This window comes from Oryzias latipes, chromosome 24, assembly GCF_053564925.1.
Source record: "Oryzias latipes strain Hd-rR chromosome 24, Olatipes_Hd-rR_3.1".
NCBI classification, from domain to species: domain Eukaryota; kingdom Metazoa; phylum Chordata; class Actinopteri; order Beloniformes; family Adrianichthyidae; genus Oryzias; species Oryzias latipes.
Window position 1 is genome coordinate 14,498,151 of NC_136260.1, and position 24,827 is coordinate 14,522,977.

General features: G+C 42.0%; 2 protein-coding genes across 2 annotated transcripts; both read right to left on the minus strand.

The window, feature by feature from the left end:
- Positions 1-14,039: 14,039 nt before the first annotated feature.
- gja1b (gap junction protein alpha 1b) lies at positions 14,040-19,152 on the minus strand. The gene is made up of 2 exons (XM_004083534.4): positions 19,014-19,152; positions 14,040-17,230 (listed from the first exon to the last, which is right to left on the minus strand). The coding sequence occupies exon 2, from the start codon at positions 17,212-17,214 to the stop codon at positions 16,036-16,038; it is 1,179 nt and encodes a 392-aa protein (XP_004083582.1). The 5' UTR covers positions 17,215-17,230; positions 19,014-19,152; the 3' UTR covers positions 14,040-16,035.
- A 3,072-nt stretch (positions 19,153-22,224) lies between these two features.
- Positions 22,225-23,738, minus strand: LOC101173275 (gap junction Cx32.2 protein). Its single transcript, XM_004083627.5, has 2 exons — positions 23,608-23,738; positions 22,225-23,460 (listed from the first exon to the last, which is right to left on the minus strand). Exon 2 carries the CDS (start codon positions 23,442-23,444, stop codon positions 22,605-22,607), a length of 840 nt encoding a protein of 279 aa, XP_004083675.1. The 5' UTR covers positions 23,445-23,460; positions 23,608-23,738; the 3' UTR covers positions 22,225-22,604.
- Between the last annotated feature and the right edge of the window lie 1,089 nt (positions 23,739-24,827).

Here is a 24,827-nt window from a genome sequence, read left to right on the forward strand (position 1 = left end):
TTGACGGAAATGCTGAAAAAGGTAGTTTGTCCTCTCTGGGTGGGTGGAGTTTAAATATCTTGGGGTCTGGTACACTGAGCTCTCACCCAAAGTATTTTTTGATGTCTCCAATGTGTTGCACTTCCCTGTACACCCTCAAAACTGTATCATGGCCCAGGTCCAAAACTTCACTTTAGCATCTTAATGTGTGTGGAACTTTGAAGGTACATTCACACAAGCCTTGGCTAGTGAATTCAAGTGACCACTTCCAATGAAAAGTCTATGTAAACACGTGTAATTGTGTGTTTTGGGCTTCTGCGTTCAAAACTCTGGCTCACACATCACTATGACTGTTTTTGGCCTTTAACTACAAAATGCACAGCCACTGAACGCACATTGAAAGTTAAACCAGGTCAAACTTTGATTATTCAGGGACTCTGAATGGGTAGTGACATATAGATGGCAGCAAGTGAATGCTGGAGGTAAATGCCAACATGTATCATGTTCTTATATAAGAATAAGTTCCCCTTTAGTAATTGATATTGGTTTTAGAAATTTAGTTAACAATACAGAATCCCATTTTTCAAAAATACAATTCCTCTATAAAAATGGATGGTCTTCAAAGCAAACCTGAACTTAGCCTGGGTCTAAACTAATGTTTTGGGCAGATGCTCATGCTTCACTCACTCTCCAACCTATGGCACTATAAAAAAAGAAGATTGATTTGATAGCTTGATAGCTCTAGACGTCAACCGGAACTTAGAAAGGTGGCTTGAGCTTCAGTGCTGCTCGTTGCTCTGATTGAACACTTTCTGGTTTCAAACCAGTGTAGTTCCACCTGACTCCACCCAGCTGTTTGGGCTCTGCAGTGACGGGAACCCTCGGGTCTTCATGTCAGTGTCACATGGCTTTAATATCATCTCACACTCTGTTGACAGTATTTGTTGAAATGCCTGGCTGATTACATCCTGTTGCTGCTCTCACCTCTGCAGATCCACACAAAGCTGGTGACACCAGCATCTTCTATTTTCCAACAGAACCATTTAATTCTTTCTCAAGGGTGAGGAGCTTTTTAAAGCTCCCACTCCACTGAACGTCAGGATCCAGTGATTCTATAAAGGCTCATCCCTTCATTGGAAGGTAACCTGTGATTATAGTTCAGGTGGACTTGTGAACTTTTCCCATTAGAAGTCTTATGGTTCGTGACGCTGCCTGACTGTAAGACATCAGTCAGGATTATAAAACTGTTGTAAAGATGTTTCTTAAACACCTTTGACACCAAGAAAACACCCATAAAGCCAAATTAGATTACAGTTAATCAGATTGTGGGACATGAGCTCGTCTTGGATAATTTCCCACGACGATGAGATGCGAATCAGGAACAGATCACTACCCTTCCCTCCCGTCCATTTTATTTTATTTATAATAAGATAAGTTGGTGACGCGTGACCTCTGTTTGGATGTTGGTTTGGAGTCAGAATGCAGCATGCTGGAAATTGCTCCTCCCATTTCCTTATGAAGAGAGTATTAAGCCAAAAAACATGGATGGATGGTTGGATAGTAAATGATGTATACTTGTATTGCGCTTTTCTGACTTTCCTTGAAGGCCCAAAGTACTTTACAGTCACAGCCGCATTCATCCAATCACACCCATTCACACTCCGCTGTCAAACACTGGTGCCAACGTATAACCATCAGAGGCAAGGTGGGGTTCAGTGTCTTGCCCAAGGACACTTCCACACATGGGCGGGTATGGCGGAATCAAACCTGCAATCAGAGGTCTACGGCCCTACATCTGCTCCACGGCTGGATGGATGGAAAGGTGGATGGACTGATAGATGTATGGATGAAAAGATACTGTAGATGGGCAGATGAATGGATAGACAGATGGATGGATGGACAGATTGATGAATACACAGGTGGACAGAAAGATAGATGGATGGATAACCGAATGGACAGATGGATGGATGACTGGACCTCTCGGTACCGGTGGTATCTCTTGATTGGTACCCATTGACCTCTTGACCAGTGGAGGCACTTTCACACATTTGGCAGAATCCAAGGAGATTGTAGTTGTCACTGTGCATTAAGAGCAGACCAAAATGCCTGGAAATGTTATAAAGGTACAACAGCTTCTCATTTGAAGGTGCTATTGCCTAAAATAATCACTTACCAAAAACAAAACAAGACAAAACAGGAATTTAACAGTTGGCTAGTACCATTTCAGTCCTCTGGACTTTCCATCCATCCACATTTCAAACCTGTTGAATCCCATTTAAGGTCATGGGGTTTCTGGAGCCTATCCCAGTCGGCAAAGGTGGGGTACACCCTGGACAGTTTGCCTGTTCATTCCAGGGCACAAAAGACTCAAAGAAGCAAACTTTAGTACGAACCAATGTCCCGGTGTGAAAGCTCTAAAAGAAAAATAAATGGGACTAACTCTGCCTAGCACTCAGCATCAAGGAATGAGGATTTTATGGCCTCATAATTCCAGCATGAACCTGCTCACCTTTCCTTCTGCTACCAGTTAGAGTTCACTCTAAAGGTCAAGTGACTCTAAAGTAACGGAAATTAAGTTGTAGTTCGATTTTTTGTCGCTCATTTTTTTAATCCATTCCTTGTTTGTGATGGAATTCAGATGGATTTCAGTCACTCATGAAATACCAATAAATGACTCAACCCAAAACAACTGAATTGAAATGGAAACATAGATCAGCAAATACCACGTATGGACTAAAAGTGGGAAAAGAAGGCTGTCAATGTCCTTTATGAGGCTACCAGACTCTAGTCTGTGAGATTTGAACATTTTTCTTGTGCAGCCTGTTAATCTTCATCAGTCTATCAGAACTGGGAACCAGTTTAGTCAACTGAGAGGCTGCAACCAAAGCAGGAAAATCCCAAAAAACAAGCAGTGGTAGATCCTGAGGAACAGGGTTGAACAGTCTAATTTTTACCAATCCTAAACAATGAGAAAAATTAGAGCAAGGAAGTTTGGAATATCTCATCATGTGATCAGTAAAACCAGCAGATGTGAGCTTAAAGATCAGACGAGAGCTTAGGCTTCATACAAAGCAGCGAAAAACCCAATTGTTCAAGGAAAAACCAGCACAAACGACAGCGTCTTTGCAATTTCAAAGACTGTTTGAAGAGGACGAGGCTCCTCCTTGAAAGCCCACTCTCCTCTGAACAGAATCAAAGTGGCTTCAAATCAAAGGTGAGAACATTTCTGAGGACAGAACCTGTGGCTTTCGTGGACTTCTTTGTGTTTAAGCAAACAGATCCACCAAGAGTTTTGGGCACAGTCAGCCTGGAAGCAGTGTGTTCTCCTGCAGGAGCAGCACCCGCTCCGCCTGTCTACTGTATAGGGAGTCAAGTGAGGCCACAGCTTCAGCTTTCTCCTCCAGAACTACTGGATGTGTGAGCCTGTATGTGAAAGTCAGTCGGTCTGTGAGGAGAGTCAGGCGAGGCCACGTGCACGCCGAAACTCAGCTTTCTCAACTGCAACTGCTGTGTGTGTGTTGCACAGTATGTGTGTTTGTGGCACACACATGGCGTTTTCTGCAGAGTCAGTGCTGTTCTCGAACATGCCATTGATTGAGCTGCGGCTTTTCCAGCCAAAAGCAGTTAAAAATACTCAAGCCGACCAAATGAGGTGCAATTTGTTTGTTTCTCTTTGAGCCTGTAAAGTGGAACCATGTGAGGCAAAGACTTATATTTCCTCAAGGCCTTTCTTTCTTGTCTTCTTTGGAAATAATTGGAAATCTCGATATTTTTGTTACCACATTTTAAACTTAATTACAAGCTTCAGGCATTGTTCTCTTGTCTTATGTGGTATGATGGCTTTTTTCTTTGGTATAAAAAAGCAAAAGAGGCATTAAGTTTTTTTTTTCCTGCCTCTGTTCTAATTTGTTTCAAAACCACCTTTTTAATGAAGTTCTAAAACGCTAAAACATCTCACATTGATCTAGCTTTTAGAAGCAGAAGGGGAGCATCTTATTGGGGGGAAATAAAAGAAGGAGAAGAGAAAAGTTTCCACACCAAATTTCTACTTTATCTGCACGTCAAAAATAGTAGTGACGTCGAAGTCTGAGGATGGTTCGTGACTTTAGGCAGCTTCAGCAAGCTGGAGGAGCTGAGAGCCAGCTGCTGAAAACTATAATCATCAAAGCTGTAATCCAGGGCTGAGGTCTGGAGCTGGCCTCCCCCTCAGTCAGCCTCTGCCACACCATGAAGGGGGCTAACAGAAGAGGTGGGGGGGGGGGGGGGGGGTCAAGAGACGCACCGCAGATGGACCAATGTAAATAAGTCTTCAGACACTTCGTCAGGTGGTGAGGGGCCAGGATTGGCCTAGGTTGCGCCTTGGCCTTGGGGGTTGAGCTTTTTGGCAGTGGTAGCTCAGATGTGATATGACTGGGGATCCTTTTACATCCGGGGCTCATCCTAGGGTGTGTTTGGCTTTGAACTGGACTCTGGACAGCTGGGAGCCCAACCTCCGCCCTGACTGAGGTACTTCATACTCTTGCCTTCTTGGGAGATACCGATTGACTGTGGAATGAGCTTCATCATTAAACAACATTACTGTTTGACTGTGTCCAGAGTTGCTCCCTTATTGTTGATGAGTCAGCAAATTCTACTATAGGACCCAATATGCAGAAGTCCACACTTGGTGTAAGAAACTTCAATAAATAACCTTTGTCTTGACAAAACCTATGGAGCAACAAAATAGTGAGAAAACAGATAACCTGACAATGAAGAAGTAAAAAATCTGATGCTTATATACACTGAGGGTCATTAACACAAATCAAGACAGCTGTAGATAATGAGCAACATAAACCTGCTGTGACTGACAGAGGACAAACAGCAAACAGTACAAAAGTTACGTATGTAACTACGGTTCTATGAACCCCGGATGACAACCTGGGTTCCAGGTCCCTGGGGTTCCTTTTTTTTTTCGCGAGATGGGTGACTTTTTAGCCTCATGTGGGTCACCGGGAGGTCACAAGTGACTTTGTTGTCAGTAAATTCTCTAATTACGCATGTGCAGGATGGATTATTTAGTGCTTGAAGCACCGCCTCCGGCAGTCAGGAGGGATGAAACTAAAGCGCTCAACCCTCACAGATGTTCCTTTTTTCCACAATTGTTCCAGTTCCTGTTTGTTCAGGGTCACAAGGATCTGCTGGATCCCATCTTTCATTAGATTAGAAAGGATTCACCTGCACAGGTGTCTATAAGATGAAGTGAACCATCACCACAACTTTGAACAAAGCTGGAAATCCTGAGAAGATTCTCAAAGAAAGACCAAAGTTTGGATTCAAAGCACCACCTCTGCAAGCTAAAACACCAACTGTAAGCGCTTATGAAAACCAGGCTGTGAAGTACATATTAGGAAAACAAATAACTGTTATATCTATTGTATCTCTACATTTCACTCCAAGTTTTTTTTGATGGCTTTAAACATGTTAAAAGAGTTACTTTAGCCCAAATTTGAAGGATTAAGGAATTCAAAAAAGAATGAAAAATTTACTTAAACATTTTACTCCAATTTGATAGTATTTCTTTTGCTTTCAAAGTTCCCTTTTCAAATTAAAATATCTTAATTAAAAGAAAAAAATCAAAAAGATAATTATGGTATGTTATATAATGCAAAAAATAATATAAATGCATACAAAACAAATATTTTAAAGTGTTTAATCATATATTTACTAAATTTGACTTAATATGAACACATTTTTTTGCACATCTTTCTACCTGCACTGTCTGTAAATAGCTTTTTAAATTATACCACGTTATTGTTTACATTTATGTTAAAAATTTTTGTTATTATATTGTTCGTATTCTTTTTTTTCTCGTATGTTAATGCTGTCATTTGCTACGGTAACGAGCAAATTTCCCACGTGTGGGATCAATAAAGTAATTCTGATGCTGATTCCAGATTTTCTGCTCCTGCTATAACAGATTTCTCTCAAATAAAAGCCAGAATACTACCCTTTTTTGAGTTTCTGTAAAAAAGGCGACATGGTCAGATGTTTTGTTGCTTTGATCTGCTTGTAAATGCAATTTTAAACGTTTGTTTTCAAATTCTGTCAGAAAACGAGAAAAGAATGAGAACAATGTCCGCCTCTGCAGCAGTTTTAATGACAAGTTTTGTGAAGTGACAGGGTTTTTATGGGTTTTGTTCCACTCCCTCAGAGCTCCCATGTTTGAATCTTTTTCTATAGTTTAACAATGATTGACAGCTTTTCTGTCAAGTATGTATAAAATAATCATCAGAAGAGACACTTTTACCTGAACATGTACAGATGAAGGTGGCTGAACCCCCTTTGATAAATGCAGCTCAGGGTAAACTGAGTGTGGACTGGGTTGGGGAGTGGGGGTTGTCACGGCAGGGGAAGAGGTCGACAGCCAAAAACACTTTGCTATAAAAGGGATAATTTCTTTGTTTCTGCTTCATGCTGACTGCACTGCCTGGAAACCCCAGAGAATGTCAGCAGGCCTTTGAGACGCGGGAACACGATAACTGCAAACCAAATAAATAACCTCAGCCTCTTTTAAGTGACCTCACCTCTCAACCTTTTTTAAGGCGCACACACTTTCCTCAGTGAATGTCAGCACAGGTCTCCTTCTGAACCCTTTTTAAAACGATTACGACCTGGACACTGGTATCTGCAGCAAAGAAATAACTCCCAACATGGAAAAACTGTTGGTTCCAAATATCTCCATCCAGAAGCCACCACTGCTATGACCATGACTTACATGCAGTCTTTTTAAGTAGGAATAAATCACACGTTGTTAGGGTTACAGCTAAATACTCTTTCAAAGTAAAAAGAATGATGTCTCTTGAAGGGGTGTAACGAATAATCAATGAATCAATTTCTATTCATATGATTCAACCAGATTTATCTGTCTGAGGCAATTGAACTATAACATTTTAGATCGCTTCAAAATAAAATTTTAATTTGGAGAATACCATTTGGATTGAGGTACAGTAGGTTTTTTTTTAAATATAACGTGAAAAAGACTAAGTGCATCACAGCGGACAACATACATGTCATATCAGCAAAAACTGATCAGTCCATCATTCCAGTCTAATGTGTGGAAACACTTAGATTTTTGCAAAGACATGTGACCATACAGTGAGCTAGAAAGTTCTAATAATGTTCCCTTTGAATTATTTTTGGTGTGGAAGAACAACAGTGGGTTGAACTTTATGAAACTAAAATGTGAATGGATTTTCCATGAGGTATTTATCTGAGTCACACTGGTTCAAGTTTTAGCTAAAGATGTCCTTGATCGATTTGTGGTCAGTGACTTAGATCAAATCAGATCATTCAAAACGAATGGAAATTGACTGTGAATCGGCTTGGCAACCACAAATTATGATATGAATCAAATTGTTGTTAAAATGAATTGTTATACTCCTATTCTCTTTTGCAATTATCGGCCGATATCAGCAAAGAACTATCACCCATCCTCACCAAAAAAAAGGTTCAAATGTTATTTGCTCTTAGACACATGTCAAAAACTGTGTTCATAAAATAGAAGCTCAGACGTGTGTGGGAGGAGCCACTGTCCAAAGTTTTCCGCCTCATCGCAACACGGAAGCATTGACTGTCTATCTGTGTATCTCACACACAGTCACTGCAAGGAAGGCATGGACGATGCTGAGAGATCAGTTTTATTTATTTTGAAGAGTTCTATAAAAGCATCAGAGATCATGCCTCCATGTCTGGGTTAATGTGATCACTCAGGGACTCTCCCAGTACGGTGAGGTTCATCGTCTACTGCAGGAGTTGCATCTGAAAGACGGATCCTTTTAGCAGCACTTTGGTGTTTCTGGGACCCAGTTTGACCACTTGCTGTCCTGCATTAGTCGGAGGAGGAAAAACATAAAAATAAAAACAAACTTAGAGGACATTTTTATTATTGTCTCTATACAAAGAACACAATATCTTAAAGTTCAGGAGAACAATCAGCTTCTCCTCAATGTTGGTTTTGGACTCCACCGACTCGTCAAGTCATCAACACGTCGGGGCCAAAGCTGAGGTCCTTAATGCTACGCTAAGCATTTTCTTCGCCGAAGTTCAGATATTTGAGCTCTGAACTCGCTGGGACACTCGAAACGCGCAGCTGCCAGACCGCCATTTTGCGACAAACGCTCAAAACGTACTGCAGGACCTCTGATTGCACCTGTACATTGACTTAACGTCGAAACTGGATGCGACGCCACGCGAAGTCAGTGTGAATGCAGCTTTAAGGACACTTTTCTTTTAATCTTTTTTTTTTTTTTTTACACAAAGTTACTTCCATAAATGAAATGGAGTAAAACTACCCAATTACTACTTAAGTTTTTACTTACGGAAGTCCTCCTAACCTGGCAGAATCCTGGAAAAGGAAGGTTGCAGAGGTGAGACTCTTGGAGCCTCATTCAGTCCATGTGCATCCACACTGTTGCTGGGCGATGAGCTAACAAAAGTGCTTCATGCTCTGCTTTTGCAGCTTTTCTCAGTTTAGCTCTTACGAAGAGGGACAAATGACTTGTTTTCAGACTTTACGTGAAAAGCTGAGGCTTTTGACCAGTTCTTCAACATTCAGAACTCAGGTTCCTCTTTTGAGATAAATGTTGCTTTCTCAATTGGATAGTCCACTGAACTCTGAAAAAGTAAAAAAACAAAAAAATAAAATTGTAAATTTTGATCTAGCTTTGTTTGTCTCTTGTTTTCACTCCACAGAGTGAAGCAGTGACGGAAGCAGACTATACCCCAGCTTGAGGGTGGTATTCCCTGGACTAGCTCTGATCTTCATGGAAACAAAAAAGCTCAAGAAGAAACCCGATTAAAAATCTAAACACTTTTACCTCAACTTCCAACTGCTTGGTCTCTGAAAAATCTGTCTGGATTCAAGCAGTTGTTGAGTCTCACCTGGGTTCACAAGCCAAATGATTTGTTCAGTCCATACCAAGGTTCAGATGAGCTTTTAAATCTGTTTAACAAAGGGGAAAACCAGGCAAACCAAGGGGTTTGGACCAAACGGACCAGTGTGAAAGTGCCATCGCAATGTGACAGCCCATTTCCAGTGAACACAGAGTTCTCCACAAACTTTGACGCAAAGAGCTCAGAGGCTATCGGTCTACCATCAATGTGGGGAGTGTTTACATATGTGATCTCCAGAGACCTTTGTTCAGATCTGAATGTTTCCACGTGGTATGTACTGGAACTGAACATAAACGTCGAGCACATTGACGGCAGAATGCCGTCTCGAAGGCCTTTCAAGTTAAATTGTTTGGGAACAGATGGATCTACGTGGTCACTGAGAAGAAACCGAGTCAGCTGATGGTCAACAAGCTCAGACACAGAAAAAAAAGACCCAGCTGCCTTGGAAACATGAAGCTATGAGATTCACTAAACGTTCTCTGTTGTTGTGATGTCAGGAAATGTGGTAAAACTTTATCTGGATCCATCCAAGCTGAAACTTTCAGTCATCACCAGCCTTCACCTTGTCTCAGACTGGCAAAGAAAGAGCCAAGAAACTGGATGCAACCACTATGGAGACTAAAAAAGAGACACTGTCCCTCTGAATTCTTCAGAAGGTCTCTAAGGACACAGAACGCAGTAGAACCTCAGACTTCCTGCTGCTCCCTCTTAGCTCCTGACAAATCCTTCAAGCTCTTGCTGTGTGAACTCCTACAACTCAGTAAAGCTGCTTCATTCAAGCCTCACTATTTATCTGGAGAAAGCCTAATAAATAACGAGCTGAATGTAAAGCATTGAACTCCTTTGGAGATCTCCTTGATGCCTAAATCTTTCTGTTTGCTCCTGTAAAAGACAGGGCTGCAGCTTCAGTCCAGATTTTTATTTGGGTGGAATCCTCCAGGAGGCAGAAAAATGCAGTAATGTTCTCAGCCAGTGTTGTGTGACAAGAAGGTTGACTGTTTGAGTGAAACAGAGATGGATTAGATTAGAAATTGCATAAGGGAAGCATGTTTACATTGACAAGTTTAGTCCCCATTTGGTCCTCATTTATCTTAAATTTATCTGAAAGGCAAACACAATGGAATGTTGGTGGTGAGGTGTTGCCAGCAGAAATTTCTTCCTGAATTATTCCTAAATTTGATCCTGCAATGTACTGGCGACCCGTCCAGGGTGTACATTGCGCCTTTGCCTAACAGTGGATGGGATAGGCTTTATCTGTTCCTTGAAATCCTTGAAAAAAGTTAAGTTATTTAAAAAAAAAAAGATCATCATTTTCTCCTTTTTTCAGTCATGTAGGTATAATTGATTAACTTAACCCTTAAACACCACCGACTTCAATTGAAGTGAACTAAGCAGCATCTGGATGAAAATGATCCCCTGAAATCAGGTTCTCACCTTCCTTTGGCTGCTTCAGTGCTTGACCTCACCAGAGTTCTGCTTTCAGAGCAGAGTTCGGCTGACAGGTTCATTGTTGCAGCTGCAGACATGCTGGACCAGAGCTGCTGTTCACCAGAATGGTATCTTCAGGAGGCGTTAAGACTTGGTGTTTGCAGACATGTGCAGGTGAAACGTCTCAGCAGGCAAACTTGATAAGACGTCTAGCAGGTAAACAGACTCATTCTTTCTCTGAACAGATATTGATATCCAGCTCCTGCTGAACTCTTATGCAATATCAGCTCTCAGTGTCTCAGTGTCCTACTGCAGAGCCTCACATCAACCTGCAGCACTTAACCCTCTGTAGTCCCTGGCCTCCATAGTGAGTTTGCCAATCACATCAGCTGTTCACAGCGATGCTGGAATGACACCCCCATTAGTGATGTTTTCCTTCAAAATTTATCGTAAAGGGCTCAAGAAGCTTTTAGCTTTTATATTTTAGGTTTAAAACAAACATAAGAGTTACGACACATATTTTAAACCCTGTGGAGCTTTGCCAGTTTTTTAGAAAACATTCACATGCTTTTAACCTTGTCTTTGATTTTTTGTGACTTTATACATTTTTATTTTGTGTCTTTATGTTTGATCTTCATTTCATACACACACCTTTGTTAAAAAACATAAAACTTCACTTGCACTGTTTAGTACCCAGGTATTTTCTCTATGAGTCACACTGGTGTACGTTTCGGAGAAAGATGTCCTAAATTTTTATCTCATCTCCAAAATCAACCAACAAAACTGGCAGAGACAGAATACTTAAAACTTCTGAAAATAAATTTTAAAAACGGGTTTTTCCATGACTGAAAAGCTAGTCTGCATTCTGTTGGTGCCTTTGAACATCAAATCAGTCAGTGTGTCTGTTTAATGGGTTGTCAGGTAACAACACCAGCTTATTATTTAGAAACAAAGATGTTTCGGCTAAACATGGACGAAGTTCTGGTTCTGCTTTTCTGCATCTGACACAAAAAGCCTTGAATCTCTGCAAGTTTAATGACATCTCAGTATGATCAAAGAACACTGAAGTCAGAAAGTTTGGTTTTAGTCAAAATTTTTGGATCTTCCAACGGGAAAATGATCTAAAACTCAAAAAGCTTAAAGCGTCCAAGAATGGTTGAAAATAAACCTTGAACTGTTCTCTATCAGCCTTGATCCAACACCTGTTTAACATCTGTGGAAGGAAGAGAAACACGTCATCTGTGGAGGGAACCATCAAAACTGGAGACAAATGGATCCATTTTTGCTCTGGAACGTTGAATTACAGCACCTGCTGACAGGTGTAGAATTCTCACTAACAGTTATAGAAAACACTTGGTTGCAGTGATTTTTCTCAAATATGATTATAAAGGAAGCATCACTTTTGTACAAGCTGTTTCATGAGTTTGTTTTTTCAAATGATTCTACTGAAAAACAGTTCAGATGTGGTTTGGATTGGAAGCTAAAGTTTCTTTTTTGTTGTTGTTTTTTTGTTGTTGTCAGTTTCAAGTTCTTTTAGTGACCTCTGGGTGCTTTTCTTTCATTACCAGGGAACTACCAGGTTGTGATCCTGCTCCAGCAGGCTCTTCGGGTGATCGACCTCTCGCTGTCTATATAAGTAGACTTCACGGAGCAGATCTCTGCCAGAGAATCTTCTCCTTCGCTAGAGCTCTGTTTGTTTCCCGTGTTGTTTTGGGTTCTGGATTCTGATCACACTGCATTCATAACCAGGGATTTACTCCTGCCCCATAACTGTTCTATTTTTCCTCTTATGTACTTTTAGGGTGTTTCTGTCCTGACTGTCATTTGTTGTGATACCCCCAGTAAAGGTTCCAAGCCGAGACACTTGAATACATTAAACATCTTTCCTCAGAATTACTTTTCCTAAGGAGATTTCACCTTTTTGGGTTCTTCTAAAAGATTCTCATTAAATTCAGTTGCATTAATCCTGACCTGTGTAAATTTCTGGGGTCCACTTGCTTTTCACACCCTGACGTAACATTTCTGTCGGTCATCTTTCACATTACTACATTTGTTAAACCTATCTTAACGCTGCACAAAGCAGATGAAACGTTCTCATGTCCAGATGCTCTGCTGACCAGATGTTTGACTGTTCTGATGTCCGCTCTGCAGATGGTGAAAATGAACTCATCTAACCTACTGACGCCCGCCTTCCTCCCACTGCAAAACTTTATTGGTGCGAGCCAGCAGCTGTGGGAGTGCACCTTTAATGTGCTCGACTTACAGGAACCGCAGAAGACGAAATATGGAAACCCTTTTCTTTGAGCAGCAGTCAAACCTTTAAAGACCCACTCTGATGAAAATTTTGTTTTTGGTGTTTTTAACATGTTCCTGTGCCATTTTTCCGATAATAGAAGAAGTATGGAAGGAAAATTAAGTTTAAAATTGCATTTCTGACGTTTATTTAAATCTGACTCAGGAGCAGACGATAAAATATTGTATTAATTACATAGAAAATAGACTGGGTGGGGCACGGAAATCCCTGCTCCGCTCCATTCTGATGTATCCACTTGTAGGGTAAAGAGAGAGCTCTCAGCGATGAGAAAGAGGGGCAAGGTTGATCTGCACCAGTGGTTCCACCCACAACTCAGAGGTGGATTCCTAATGAACTACTGCAGAAACTATGTCCTAGAAAACGACACAGATTATTTGATTTTGGCTAAAAACAACAAGTTGATCATTAAAAGAGCAGATGAACGGAGTCTAGAAGACAGAGAAAACTAACTGAAGGCAGGACTTTGGAGATGTGCCTTTGTGTGTCCGATCAGGGCTGCTGGATACTGATGTGATGAGAGAGCCAGCTCTGTAGTTGCTCAGTCTGCTGGAAGGTCTTCACTCATTAATGAGGCTGAACCCCTCCAACCCCCACCCCACCACTGTGGCTCCGCCCCCTCACTGTAAGCCACATGTGGTCTTCAGGCCTCAGCTCTGCACGTCCTTCAATTAAGAGCTCTTAAACAGTAAACTGGAAGCTTTCACGCAAGCTTTTGACTTGGAAGCTTCGTCAGATCTTCGTAGACCATCATCTACAACGATGTGCAGAATTTGACACACCTCATTGTGCAGAATAACCCACTGCATGCTGAGTTTCTGTTGTCAAACAATAAAACTTCATCAGGAACAACTTGTTACCCAACATGTGGCGGCTCCACATTACAGGCTGATTTTAGGCAAACGGTGTTCTCGGCACAGCGGTCAGTAACAGCAGGTGGCCTGGGAGGAATGTGGCAGCCCAAAGCTCTGCAGTGATGAGACCTCCAGCCTGGATGCTCTGTCAGAGCTGAAGCAGCCAAGCGGGACTCTGTGGTTCAGTGCTTTACTCCAGTTACAGCACTTCCGGGCATCGAGCTGTTGGATGGGATTTTACAGGATGAGGAGGATACAAGGAAGAGGAGCCTGATCCAGACAGCTAGACCTCCAACAAGCACCCAAACAGAAATAGCCTAGCAGGAATTTAAACCAACAACCCAAAACATCTCACCCCACCAGAATAGTTCATTTGTCTTACTCCTTAATGTCAACTTCCAAAAGAACTGTTAGCTTTGAAACACAAACAAGATACCTAGTGATCAGGAAACATCTGGTCTCGTCTGTGAATCCAAATTTTTGGAGAGAAAAAATCAAACTATTGTTTTGTTCAAAAAAAGGTGACACAGTCAGGATTTAAGAAAGAAAACTTTATTGGTTAGAGAAGCATTTCACAGATACAAAGAGCGACTCTGTCTTTTATTATCAGGCACTTTCACTGTACAACAGTGGATCCTCGTGGGTCAGCACCGCGCGACAGACCACTGGTCCGGTTCTGTCACTGGTGTGCGCCACAGCTCCCTGTGAAACCAGGTGATTGACATCGTGTGTGGCTGACTTTTGTGTTGTACAATAAATTAGTAACATGTCTGTAAGAAAACTCGTGCTTCAGAAAACATCTTCTAACACCAAGATCTCAGTGCAAACATCCAAAACATGAGTACCGACAACATGATGAACAGGTCAAGATGAGGACGGGAGGGGAGGGACAGCTGTGGAGCTACCAGGGCAGACGTTAACACACACCACTAAAAATTAGTCTACAAACTCACATTTCATCTGGACAGCTAGTTACAGTTACAGTACTACGTCTCTATGTGTCAGGCAGCAGCGGTTAAACAAACCCTACAATACTCAACATTCAGAGTTCCTGTTCGCCTCAAGAGACGAGCTCAATCCGAGCTTGATCCGAGCGCTAGGTGACGGTGACGCACGGAACAAGAAAGTCGTGAAACAAAAGCACGTCATCACACAGATTCAAAGTCTCTCAGGAATCCACTGTATAGTCGGCTGCGATTGTAAGGCAAACGGTTTGGTTTGGTGTTCAATTAATACGAAAGGGGGTTGGGTGGAAGACGATTGTTTTTTTTATATGGCAGATTCAGGGCAATAATCCTGATCTTCCACATGAGATGAAGACCTGTTTAAGACAAGTACTCAACGAAGAGCATAGAAAAACTTCACCAAACCACGACTCCAGTTTTTTTGACAAAATTCTCAGTTAGAACTCAAGAGGGGTATCGCATGGACTACAGTCCTGTATCCCAACTATATTTGGCACCTGTTCATTGAAACTGCAGTTTTCTACTGCAACCAAAGGTTTGTGCCTCCCTGAAGGTCATGGTTGGTTAGGGAAACCGCTGCTCAGAACGTTTCAAAAAGTTGTTTACAATCAGGTCCTAGAGAGGACTAAATGGTGACTTCTGTCTGTAGCAACGGTAGAACCAGTAAAGGATCAGAATCCATTATCTGGACGTACAACCCTGGAATATCACCACAGGTCCTGGTTGTTCAGGGCTTGTTTGTGGGTCTACTGCATGTTCAAACAATAAACACTATAAGCTTTACTAAGAACTAGATAAACCCCCGTTAGTCGGCAGGTTAGTTTGGAGTTAAAGGTTAAGAAGGCAGCAAAGTCATCAAGGGGGCCAGAATACGAACAAACCCTGACAAACCAAAACCTAGAGTGTTGAACGAGGCTGGTTTCAAAGATCTCAGAGCATTTGAGGACCAACTCCATCAGGGCTGAGTTTTAAAATCAATTCTGTGACAGAGGGGGGTCCTACTCTACAAGACTTATCAATGTGTTTCTCTGGTTAACAAAAGCTGTCTGATGCACCGCCCACCAAGTACAGTGTTTTCACTAAATAGTGCAGGCTACAAATACCAAAGAGACGTGTGTCAATAGGAGGCGGCTCTGCTCAGGTTCCTAAATCCGAGCAGATGGCCCTGCCTCTTGTATGCCCTCCACCTTGTTTGTTGTTCCTTCTCTGTTGCCCCTCGCCGGCTGTAGCTCCACGGCGGTGGTCTAAAGATTTTGAAAACTTATGGGTAAAGGATGAACCGGCTTTCCGTGTTCTGAACCAGCCCTATGGCTGCTGTGTTTTTTAAAGCTGGACTAATGGAACTACAAAGTTACAGTACAGACAAAATAGTTGCGAGTTGTACCTTTTGAAAGTGTTACACTGAAGCTTTAATGTCTCTGACTGACACACAGTCTCTATCGTGAGGACAGTGATTGAGGTTAGTCCCACCTTCTTCATGACCCTTTCTGATCAAGTGTTGCCTGATTGTCCGCCTGCAGCCTCACATCCTGTCGGCCAGGCAGAACGGTAAGGTCGCCAGGGCCCGTTAGACATCCAGGTCATCGGGTCGGGCTCTGCTGCTCATCCTGCTGCTAGCCCGGCTGCACGGCCTGGGGTCCATCAGCGCCAGGGGCTGCAGTTCGTGTCCCGCTGATGATGTGAGTTTCTTGTGCTCATGGGTGTCATCAGGAAAGTCAAAGGCTTGTGCGTGGGAGTTTGAAATGGTACTTCCCGCACCAGTTTGACCCAGCCGGTTCTGCTCCGTAGAGTAGTTGGCCCAGTTCTGCTCATTGGCTTGCTTATTGTAATTCCGGCAGGAGCCGGTTCCACGCTCCCCTGTGGCGAGCTTGTAGCCTGGAGGGGACATGGGTGAGATGGGGGCGGTTGGGGATGAACAGCCGTTGTAGTAAGCGTACTTTGTGGTGGACAGCTCTTTGGGGGTGGGGCTCAAAGTTCCTCCTCCCCCGGGGAAAAGCCCGGCCTGCTGCTGCTGCTGCTTTCCCTTTACGCGGTCTTTGATCCTCTTGAATAAGACGTAGAAAAGCTCGATGACGTTGAGCATCAGAGAGACCAGAGAGACCACCAGCATGAAGATGATGAAGACGGTCTTCTCTGTGGGCCGCGACAGGAAACAGTCCACCCTGTGAGGACACGGGTCCCTCTCGCAAGTGTAGACGGCGTTCAGACTGAAGCCGTAGATGTACCACTGGATCAACAGGAAGCCCACCTCAAACAGAGACTTGAAGAAGATGCTCACAATGTAAGTTCTGAGGAGGCCTCCCTTCATCTTCACTTTTCCGTGCTCCTCAATGCCGTACTTCATTTTTTTTAACTCAATTTGCCTAAGCGGGATGTCAACATCACCCCCATCATTCTGAACGGCTTTAAGCTCCTCCTCCTTTCTGTTGAGTTTCTGTTCCTTCCTGTGCAGATAGAAAACGTGAGCCAGGTAGAGCAGCGTGGGCGTTGATACAAAGATGATCTGCAGCACCCAGAAGCGAACATGGGAGATGGGGAACGATTTGTCGTAGCAGACGTTTTCACAACCAGGCTGCTGGGTGTTACACTTAAAAGCCGACTGCTCGTCACCCCAGGCCGACTCCACTGCGGTACCCAGAACCAGGATCCTAAAGATGAAGAGCACGGACAGCCAGACCTTCCCACCCGCAGTAGAATAGGCCTGGACTTTGTCCAGCAGACGACCCAGAGCACTCCAATCACCCATCGTTGGGGAGTGTTAGCTGGTGGAAGAAGAAAAGAGAGAAGTTGAACTGACAATGTCGTGAAGTCAAACAAACTTTCAGTGTTGGCTGAGTTGCAGCCAGACGTTGGATAAAAGCAAAGGAGAGTGATAAGATCTTACAGGAAACATAACTGAGAGTTATTACTTTGGACGGAAAATTTGTGGCTTCAATTCACTTTTCCACTCACTGTTCTCTCAGTTTGTTCCAACTTCTAGTTTTTGCATAAAATAGTGTTGCATTATAATCCGTTTTCTTAATTTTAGTTGGGTTTTGCTAATTTACAATCATAAATCGGATGTGGAGATCCTCTAAAATTAGGTTTTCTTTTTTGAGAAACATTAATATGTTTGATGGAAACAATTAATTCAATTGAAAGAACTTTAGTTTTTTGTTTGTTTTTTTGAAGGATTATGTAATTAAGGAGAACTTAAGGGGACCAAACGAAATGCTTAATGACGCAACAAGCTAATCCAATTAGTGGAGCAGGGGACAAAGAGCACGTTTTTGTTCTTTTCCTTAAGAGCTTCACTTTAAATCCAGACTGGCTTGGAAAAAAGGAATTAAAATGGAAAACACATTCAGATTCTGCTGAATCAAAGCGCTGTGGAACTACTCTCATCATCTTGTTTTCTATTAGACACTTTTAGCAGAAATGAAGGCGACAAAACTTATAAATTCAGACAGTTGGGTTTTAAAACTGATCAGAACTTTCAATGGTGGAGCCACAAATCAAAAAATAACTCTAACACTGAAGGTTCTGGTTGGTTCCAGCTGACTGGGTCCCTAAAGGTCTTCAGGTCTTCATCCTGTAAAAGTTTTGGCGCTTAATGTGCATTAATCCCTTTGCGCATTTGGGTGCAAATATGCATCAAACCACTTCTGTTACAAAATTACCTTAATAAAAAAAAAACTGGAAAAGAATGTAAGCGTCAAGAGCCAGAATGTGGCCCCAGAGGAAAGACAGAAAGACCAAAAAAGATGCCGACAGCTAACACAAGGAGGCTTGGTTGAGCGCCGCCCGAGCCTCTGTGCTGTGACGGGGTTCAGTCGGGGCATCAAGAGCCCAGGAGAAATCCTGCTGCAATACAGATGCAGAAACAGGAGGCAGAATGTTGTTTTTTCATGTGACTGATACAACAACAGGTCCTTGAAAGGCTTTCAGATACTCTGACTGTCAGACAGAAGCACTGGAGGTGCATCATGTAAAACCCCAGCTGTAAATCATGAAAAAAGAGGATCTGCAGACTTTACTGACCTCATGGAAACATCAGGTCAAAAAAAACAACCCAACAGGACATTAAATGCTGGTGCATGTGACACATAAAAAGATTCTCAGAGTGGGCCTCACAAGAAAGACCTTTGTGGATGAGCAGGAAGCTGCAGGCTGGTTCAATTCTCTGCATGTGCTCTCACTTATCTGGAAGCTCTGCAGGGTCCAACTCCTGAGGAGTCCGGGAGGAGAAGAACAGTTGCTGACTGTTAGGAGACACAATGTCCCGCCACTTTCTGCATGAATGAGTTCAGAGAAAGCAGCACAAAGCGCTACAGAGCTTTGACAAGGTCCTCTGGAGGAGCCCAAGGCTCCTCTCCACCACACAACCCACATCCACTTCAGAGGGAACCACGGAGAAACCCGTCCAGAACCGCTCACCTGAGCGCACACTGAGAGGAGAAAGTGTCCTCCATCTATCTGGTCCTCAACAAGAAGACTGGTGAAGATGTTGCATTAAGAAAGAAAGAAGAGTTGCCTGGTTCTGGTCAGGACTGTAGTAGAACTCACCTGGACGTTCGGAGAGACCGTGTCCGCCGTGTCTCAGTCCTGTGGGGAGGGGTTGGACTCGCGCACCGGCCCCGCAGCCGAACTGAACCAAACTGTCAAAGTTACTCTATAAGAGGAGGTCCAGTCACGTGACCACATCCACGTCAAGAGCCTGTGGGGGGAGGCGCGAGAGTGCGCGCGCGCGCGCGGGGTTGTACGCGCAGCCGCTCACCTAGAAGGTTGGAAGGGCCAGGGCCGGAGTTAGTCTTTTCAGGGACCAAATCAAAACACAGTTACGTTTTTTTTATTTTTCTCTTTTTTCCAGTATTATTTAAACATTAATATAATTTCTGCAGTGATCGAACGTATAAACTTTAGATTTAAACTATTTGTAAGAAGAAAAAAATGCAGGAAGACAAAGCTGACAGGTCCAAAACCACACTGATCCTGTTATTTTTAACATTTAAAAACTTAGGCCAACATAACTGGAGTTGTGATATACTGTAGCAAATATGTGGGTAAAAAAATGTTGTGCCATCCATTATAAAGAATAACTAATAATATAAACTATTAAACTGTGGGCTATAATCATCTCAGTTTCCTCATTGTTTAACAGAAAGTCACTATTGCAGAAGTTGATAGAAAGAAATAATTCCTACATTTGGGCTCATTGACTAGATCTAAACCAAAAGAAAGCATTATTTATTTAACTCTTTTTGAGAATGAATCAAATCAGGAGATTTATGAAGATATTTAAAATAAATATAACTTTTTCCCATTAATTTAAAAAGGGAGGTTGCTAACAAATTGCTAACAATTAAAGAACTTGAAAAATATGTAATCTCTCTCTCCCTCTATCTATCTATCTATCTATCTATCTATCTATCTATCTATCTATCTATCTATCTATCTATCTATCTATCTATCTATCTATCTATCTATCTATCTATCTATCTATCTATCTATCTATCTATCTATCTATCTATCTATCTATCTATCTATCTATCTATCTATCTACCTAATCTTGAACTATTGGAACTGATTTTAATTTCCTTAATCATGATCTATTTCATTTTTATATGGTTTCATTGTTTTTCTTTAAAAAAAAAAAAACTAAAGAAACTACTAAAATGAGCAGCAAAAGGTCTTCCAGATAAACCTTGCAGGTCCTGGAGAACAGAACTGTCTGATAAAAGGTTCCTGATCATGTGATCGGTGTGGTGACATTTACCAACACTGAATGGTCCCTCTGAGAAATCACAGTTAACTGAGTAGCAGTCAATAGCGCCACCTAGTGGTGGAAGTGATTAAAAACAATCAATTGTTAAAGTTTATCCACCAATAGAATAGAATAGAAAGCTTTTCTTGTCACTGTCCACCTGGACAATGAAACTGGAGTAGTCTCCATTTTAGTGCAAAAGCAAATCTAACAAAGTATAATATAAAACATGTCAGTATAAACAATGTAATATAACTATATGTATATTTATATATTTAATATAATTACATTGTAATTTAATTATTATTTTCTTTATAATAATGTGCAGAGTGATATGTACAGATATAAACATGTCAGATGTGCTAAAACAGCATGGAGGGGGGGGAAGTGTTGACCAGTTCACCTAAATAAGCACATGTACATATACACATACATAGACATATACACTGGCAAGTGCTGTGGCAAATTTTATCTGGGTGTTTTGGATTTGAGTATGGTTTTTGCCTTGGGAAAGAAGCTATTTTTGAGTCTGTTTATTTTAAATTGGATGCCTCTGTAGCGCCTCCCAGAGGGCAACAGGTTGAACAAGTCTGAGCCAGGGTGTTTCCTTGATGATGTTTTGAGCCCTGCTGAGGCAGCGTGTGGAGTAGATGTCAGTCAGGGAGAAGGTGTCCCATTTGTCTTCTGAGCTGTCTCTACGACTCTCTGCAGCCTCTCCTTGTCTGCAATGGCAGCTGCCGTAATGTTATGCAGTATGTGAGGAGGCTCTTGATGGATGAGTGGTAGAAGGTCAGGAAGTGTAGACACTGCTGAGCCTTTTTGATGATTGCTGTGATGTTGGCTGTCCAGGAGAGGTCAACAGAGATAATGATCCAGACGAACCTGAAGGTGTGGACCCTCTCCACATTGATATGGAGGGGGGCTGGGTAAGCGCCATGCTTCCTGAAGTCGAGGATGATCTCCATGGTTTTCCTTGTGTTTAGAGTAAGATTTTTCTCTGAAGACCAGGTTGTCAGCTTCAGGACAAGGCAGTAAAAGACAAAATGTAATCTCTGTTCTCGACTCCATTTATAATCTAGAACCTCAAAAGCAGATAAATATTGGAGAAGAGAATTTGAACAAATGCTAAAAAGAGTTAACTAATGACATTTTTTTGCTAAATTCATTCGTACCCAAAATGCGCTTCTTTTACTGAGGCAGATATGTGCCAAAACACGTGTTTAAGTTTTGGCACATATTTGCTTTCAGAAAGATTTCCTGTTGTGGTCAGAAGTTCTGATCTTTATTTCTTTATAGTCGAGGTGAATTGGGTCAAAGTGTGTTTTATCATATTTTGTGCCTTCACCTAAGTTCATTAATGCATTATGTAGGAGCTAAAGGCCTAGAAACTATTTAACTAAGTTCTAGCTCCTTTGATACACTGAGATGTGCGACGCCAGAGTTGATTGACGCCAAGCGGGCTGTCGTTTCCTTATACGACGAAAAGAAATGAGTCTTTTACTCCGATCAACTTTGCATTACTTTGTTTCTTTTATTAATTTACACTACTGAACGGATTGGACTACTCTTTTGCTTCATTTCCCGCACAAGCGGTCAAAAACCATTTCTCCATCTGGCTCATGTACACCTGTGTGTGGTCAGATCATCAACCAATTTATAATTGACAGCAAAACATGAAAACAGCGACACCCACAGGACATTTTTCTCAATAGGGCTCCTACACATTATGTTAATTGTATTGTATTGGTCCATGCAAACCCCCAATATAATTATGTGAATGTATCAAATTTCTTTTTAATATAACCTGTTTTATTTGATTTAACACATTGACCAACTTTTTGTTAAAATAAAATCATTTGTTTTTTGTCAATAATTGAAATTTGTCAATAAATGAAAAACAAAAAAAAGGTTTTCTAATTATTTATATTTTGAAATCAAATAATTTGACTAGAATGTTTTAAAAAAGCATACTTAGATTTAAAGTTTTTAGCTTTCAACTTACATCACAGAGACTTGATTTTCTCATTTTCTTTATTTGCAAAAGCCTTTGATAGACAGCAGTGAAATTGACATTCAGTCAGTGTTCCTATTGTAAAAGCGTTCCCAGTGGTCTTTAATGATGATCATGCTGTTTTTAGCCAAAATAGAAAAACTTATCATTTTCTAAAACATAGTTTCTGCAGCGGCAGGAGTTCATCAGAAATTTTTCTCTGAGTTATGGGCGCAGAGTAAACCTGGCCCAAATTCCCCTCCCAATTACTGAGAGCTCTCTGTTTACATGCTCTCCCTCTAGCTTACAGCCCCTCCCACCCCTAACTTAACAGTAGCAGTGCAACAAAAAGGGTTAGCAAAATTGGAGCTGTCTACTGTCTGCGCTTGATCCACAACAATCATCAGCTCTTCTTCTCCTTGCTGCTTGAGTCCTCTCCTGTGTCATCCATGCCTGACAGAACGTGGGGAGTTGGTCCTGGTAACCCAACGTATAGCCCACCCGCAGACTTCCAAGCAGGGTTGGCTGAGTACTGCTGTGAGCTGAGAGCATACTGCTGCCTCAGAGTCCGTTTTGTGGCTTTTCTCCTCCTGCTGCACAGCAAGTAGATGATCTCAATGATGTTGAGGAGCACGGAGAGGCCCGTAACTCCAAACATGAAGAAGATGAAGAAGGTCTTCTCTGTGGGGCGGGAGATGTAACACTCAACGCCAGTGGATTTTGAGCAAGGCTCAACGTCACAGGGGATATAGAGGGAAATGATTTGTGACTTGTAGATGTAGAGCTGACCCACGGTGAAGCCCACTTCCAAGAGGATCTTGAAGATCAGCTGGGTCATGTAGGTGCAGAACAGGATGCCCTTTATTCTCACTTTCCCTCGATCATCCGTGTACCTTGACTTCTTCAGCGCATCCCCATCCTCCACCATCCTCTTCTCTCTGTGGACGATGAACACAGCATGGCCCAGGTACAACAGGGTGGGCGTGGACACGAAGAGGATCTGTAGGACCCAGTAGCGCACGTGAGATATGGGAAAGCTGTGATTGTAGCAGAGGTAATTACATCCAGGTTCATAAGTGTCGCAGGAAAAGTCAGACGATTCGTCGTCCCACACGTTGTCCGCAGCAGCACCCAGAACGAAGATCCGGAAGAGGAAGAGGACGCTCATCCAGATCTTCCCCACCACTGTGGAGTGGGACTGAACTTTATCCAGCAGCAGAGACAGATAAGACCAGTCCCCCATGGTCTGAGGTTTACACCTGCAAAAAAAACAAATCGAAGCTGCTCACACTTTGCTAAAGTCCTGCCACACCACCTATTAGCTGTAACACAGGTGAAGAAAGCTGAAATCCAGTTTTGATCACAAGAAAAGTTAGTAAAACAGATTTTCTAAACCAAACCCATACCTGTCTTTGAGCTGCAGGTCCCAGCCGTGAGAAGGTCACAGAGAAAGCTGAGCGACCGTCGGCAAGCTGGAAGGGACTTAAATAGCTTAAAGTCAAGGAGATGCGTGGACGACTCCCACTGAAGAAGAATATGCTGACGCGTCTGCTGCGGAGGATGAGCATGTTTCATCATTTTCAGTTCCTCAAAACAAAGTGACTTGATGACCACAGGGATAGTTTCCATTACCAACACCCGGTGAGTCCGACTCTCCCTATTAATGAACCATACAGGAGGAATCTATGTGTCATTAAACTGCTTAGTGACAACAGTTACTTCAAATCAATAATAAATACTGCACTAAAAGCTTTTAACACCCCTGCAAAAACAAAATTGCCTATGAATTGTGGGTGGGACATTGGCGTGAAGCAACCCCCTCCACATTGCTGAGAGCTCGGAGCAGGGAGCTTGTGTGCTCGGCACATTTTCTATGTCACTAATAATCTCTTTTTCATGCATCTCTGATTCTCAATGATTTGAAAAAAGAAAAACCTCAAAAATGCAACTTTAAGCTCAATTTTCTTTCTTCATCATGAGAAAGATGAAACAAGAACATGTTAAAAACACCAAAAATACAGTTTTCATCAGAGTGGGATATAAACCCTATTATGGATTAGCCATTGTTCTTTCATTTTAGGCCAATCAGAACAAACTTTTTTCCCCTAATCTGCTCTTGCTCCTGCATACATTCAGTTATATCAGGTTTGTCTGAGTTCAAATAAACCTTACAATATGATTATTGAGGTCATTCCCTTAGTGGGATCTTGAAAATTGTCCCTTTCAAAAAACCCTCTTATACCTAACAAGACTGTTACATTTAATTTCCTGAAAATGTCCATTTGAACAATTAACTTTCATGTGTCCCTCGCAGAAATAAAGTTAAATAAAAGTACACACATCAAAAACAAACATGAGGTTTTTGTTGTTGTTGTTGTTAACTCTAAAAGCAACAGTGAAATAGTGGATGACTACTTCATGACATGAATTTTCCATTAACTGGTTGCAAGTTTAAGTCCTGGGACCTGCATGATTAACTCTTTACCATCTGAATTTTGGCTCCAGTGTTTTCTTTCTTTCGACTACTTCAACCGTTAATGCAACTGACCTAATTCCAAGGGTTTCTGAAGCGGAGAAAAGCAGCCTTATGCTAATTTGCAAGACTGCACCTCAATAAAGTGTAGTG

Coding starts and splice junctions, on each gene's coding strand:
- gja1b (XM_004083534.4), bottom strand. CDS start 17,214: ATGGGTGATTGGAGTGCTCTGGGTCGTCTGCTGGACAAAGTCCAGGCC.
- LOC101173275 (XM_004083627.5), bottom strand. CDS start 23,444: ATGGGGGACTGGTCTTATCTGTCTCTGCTGCTGGATAAAGTTCAGTCC.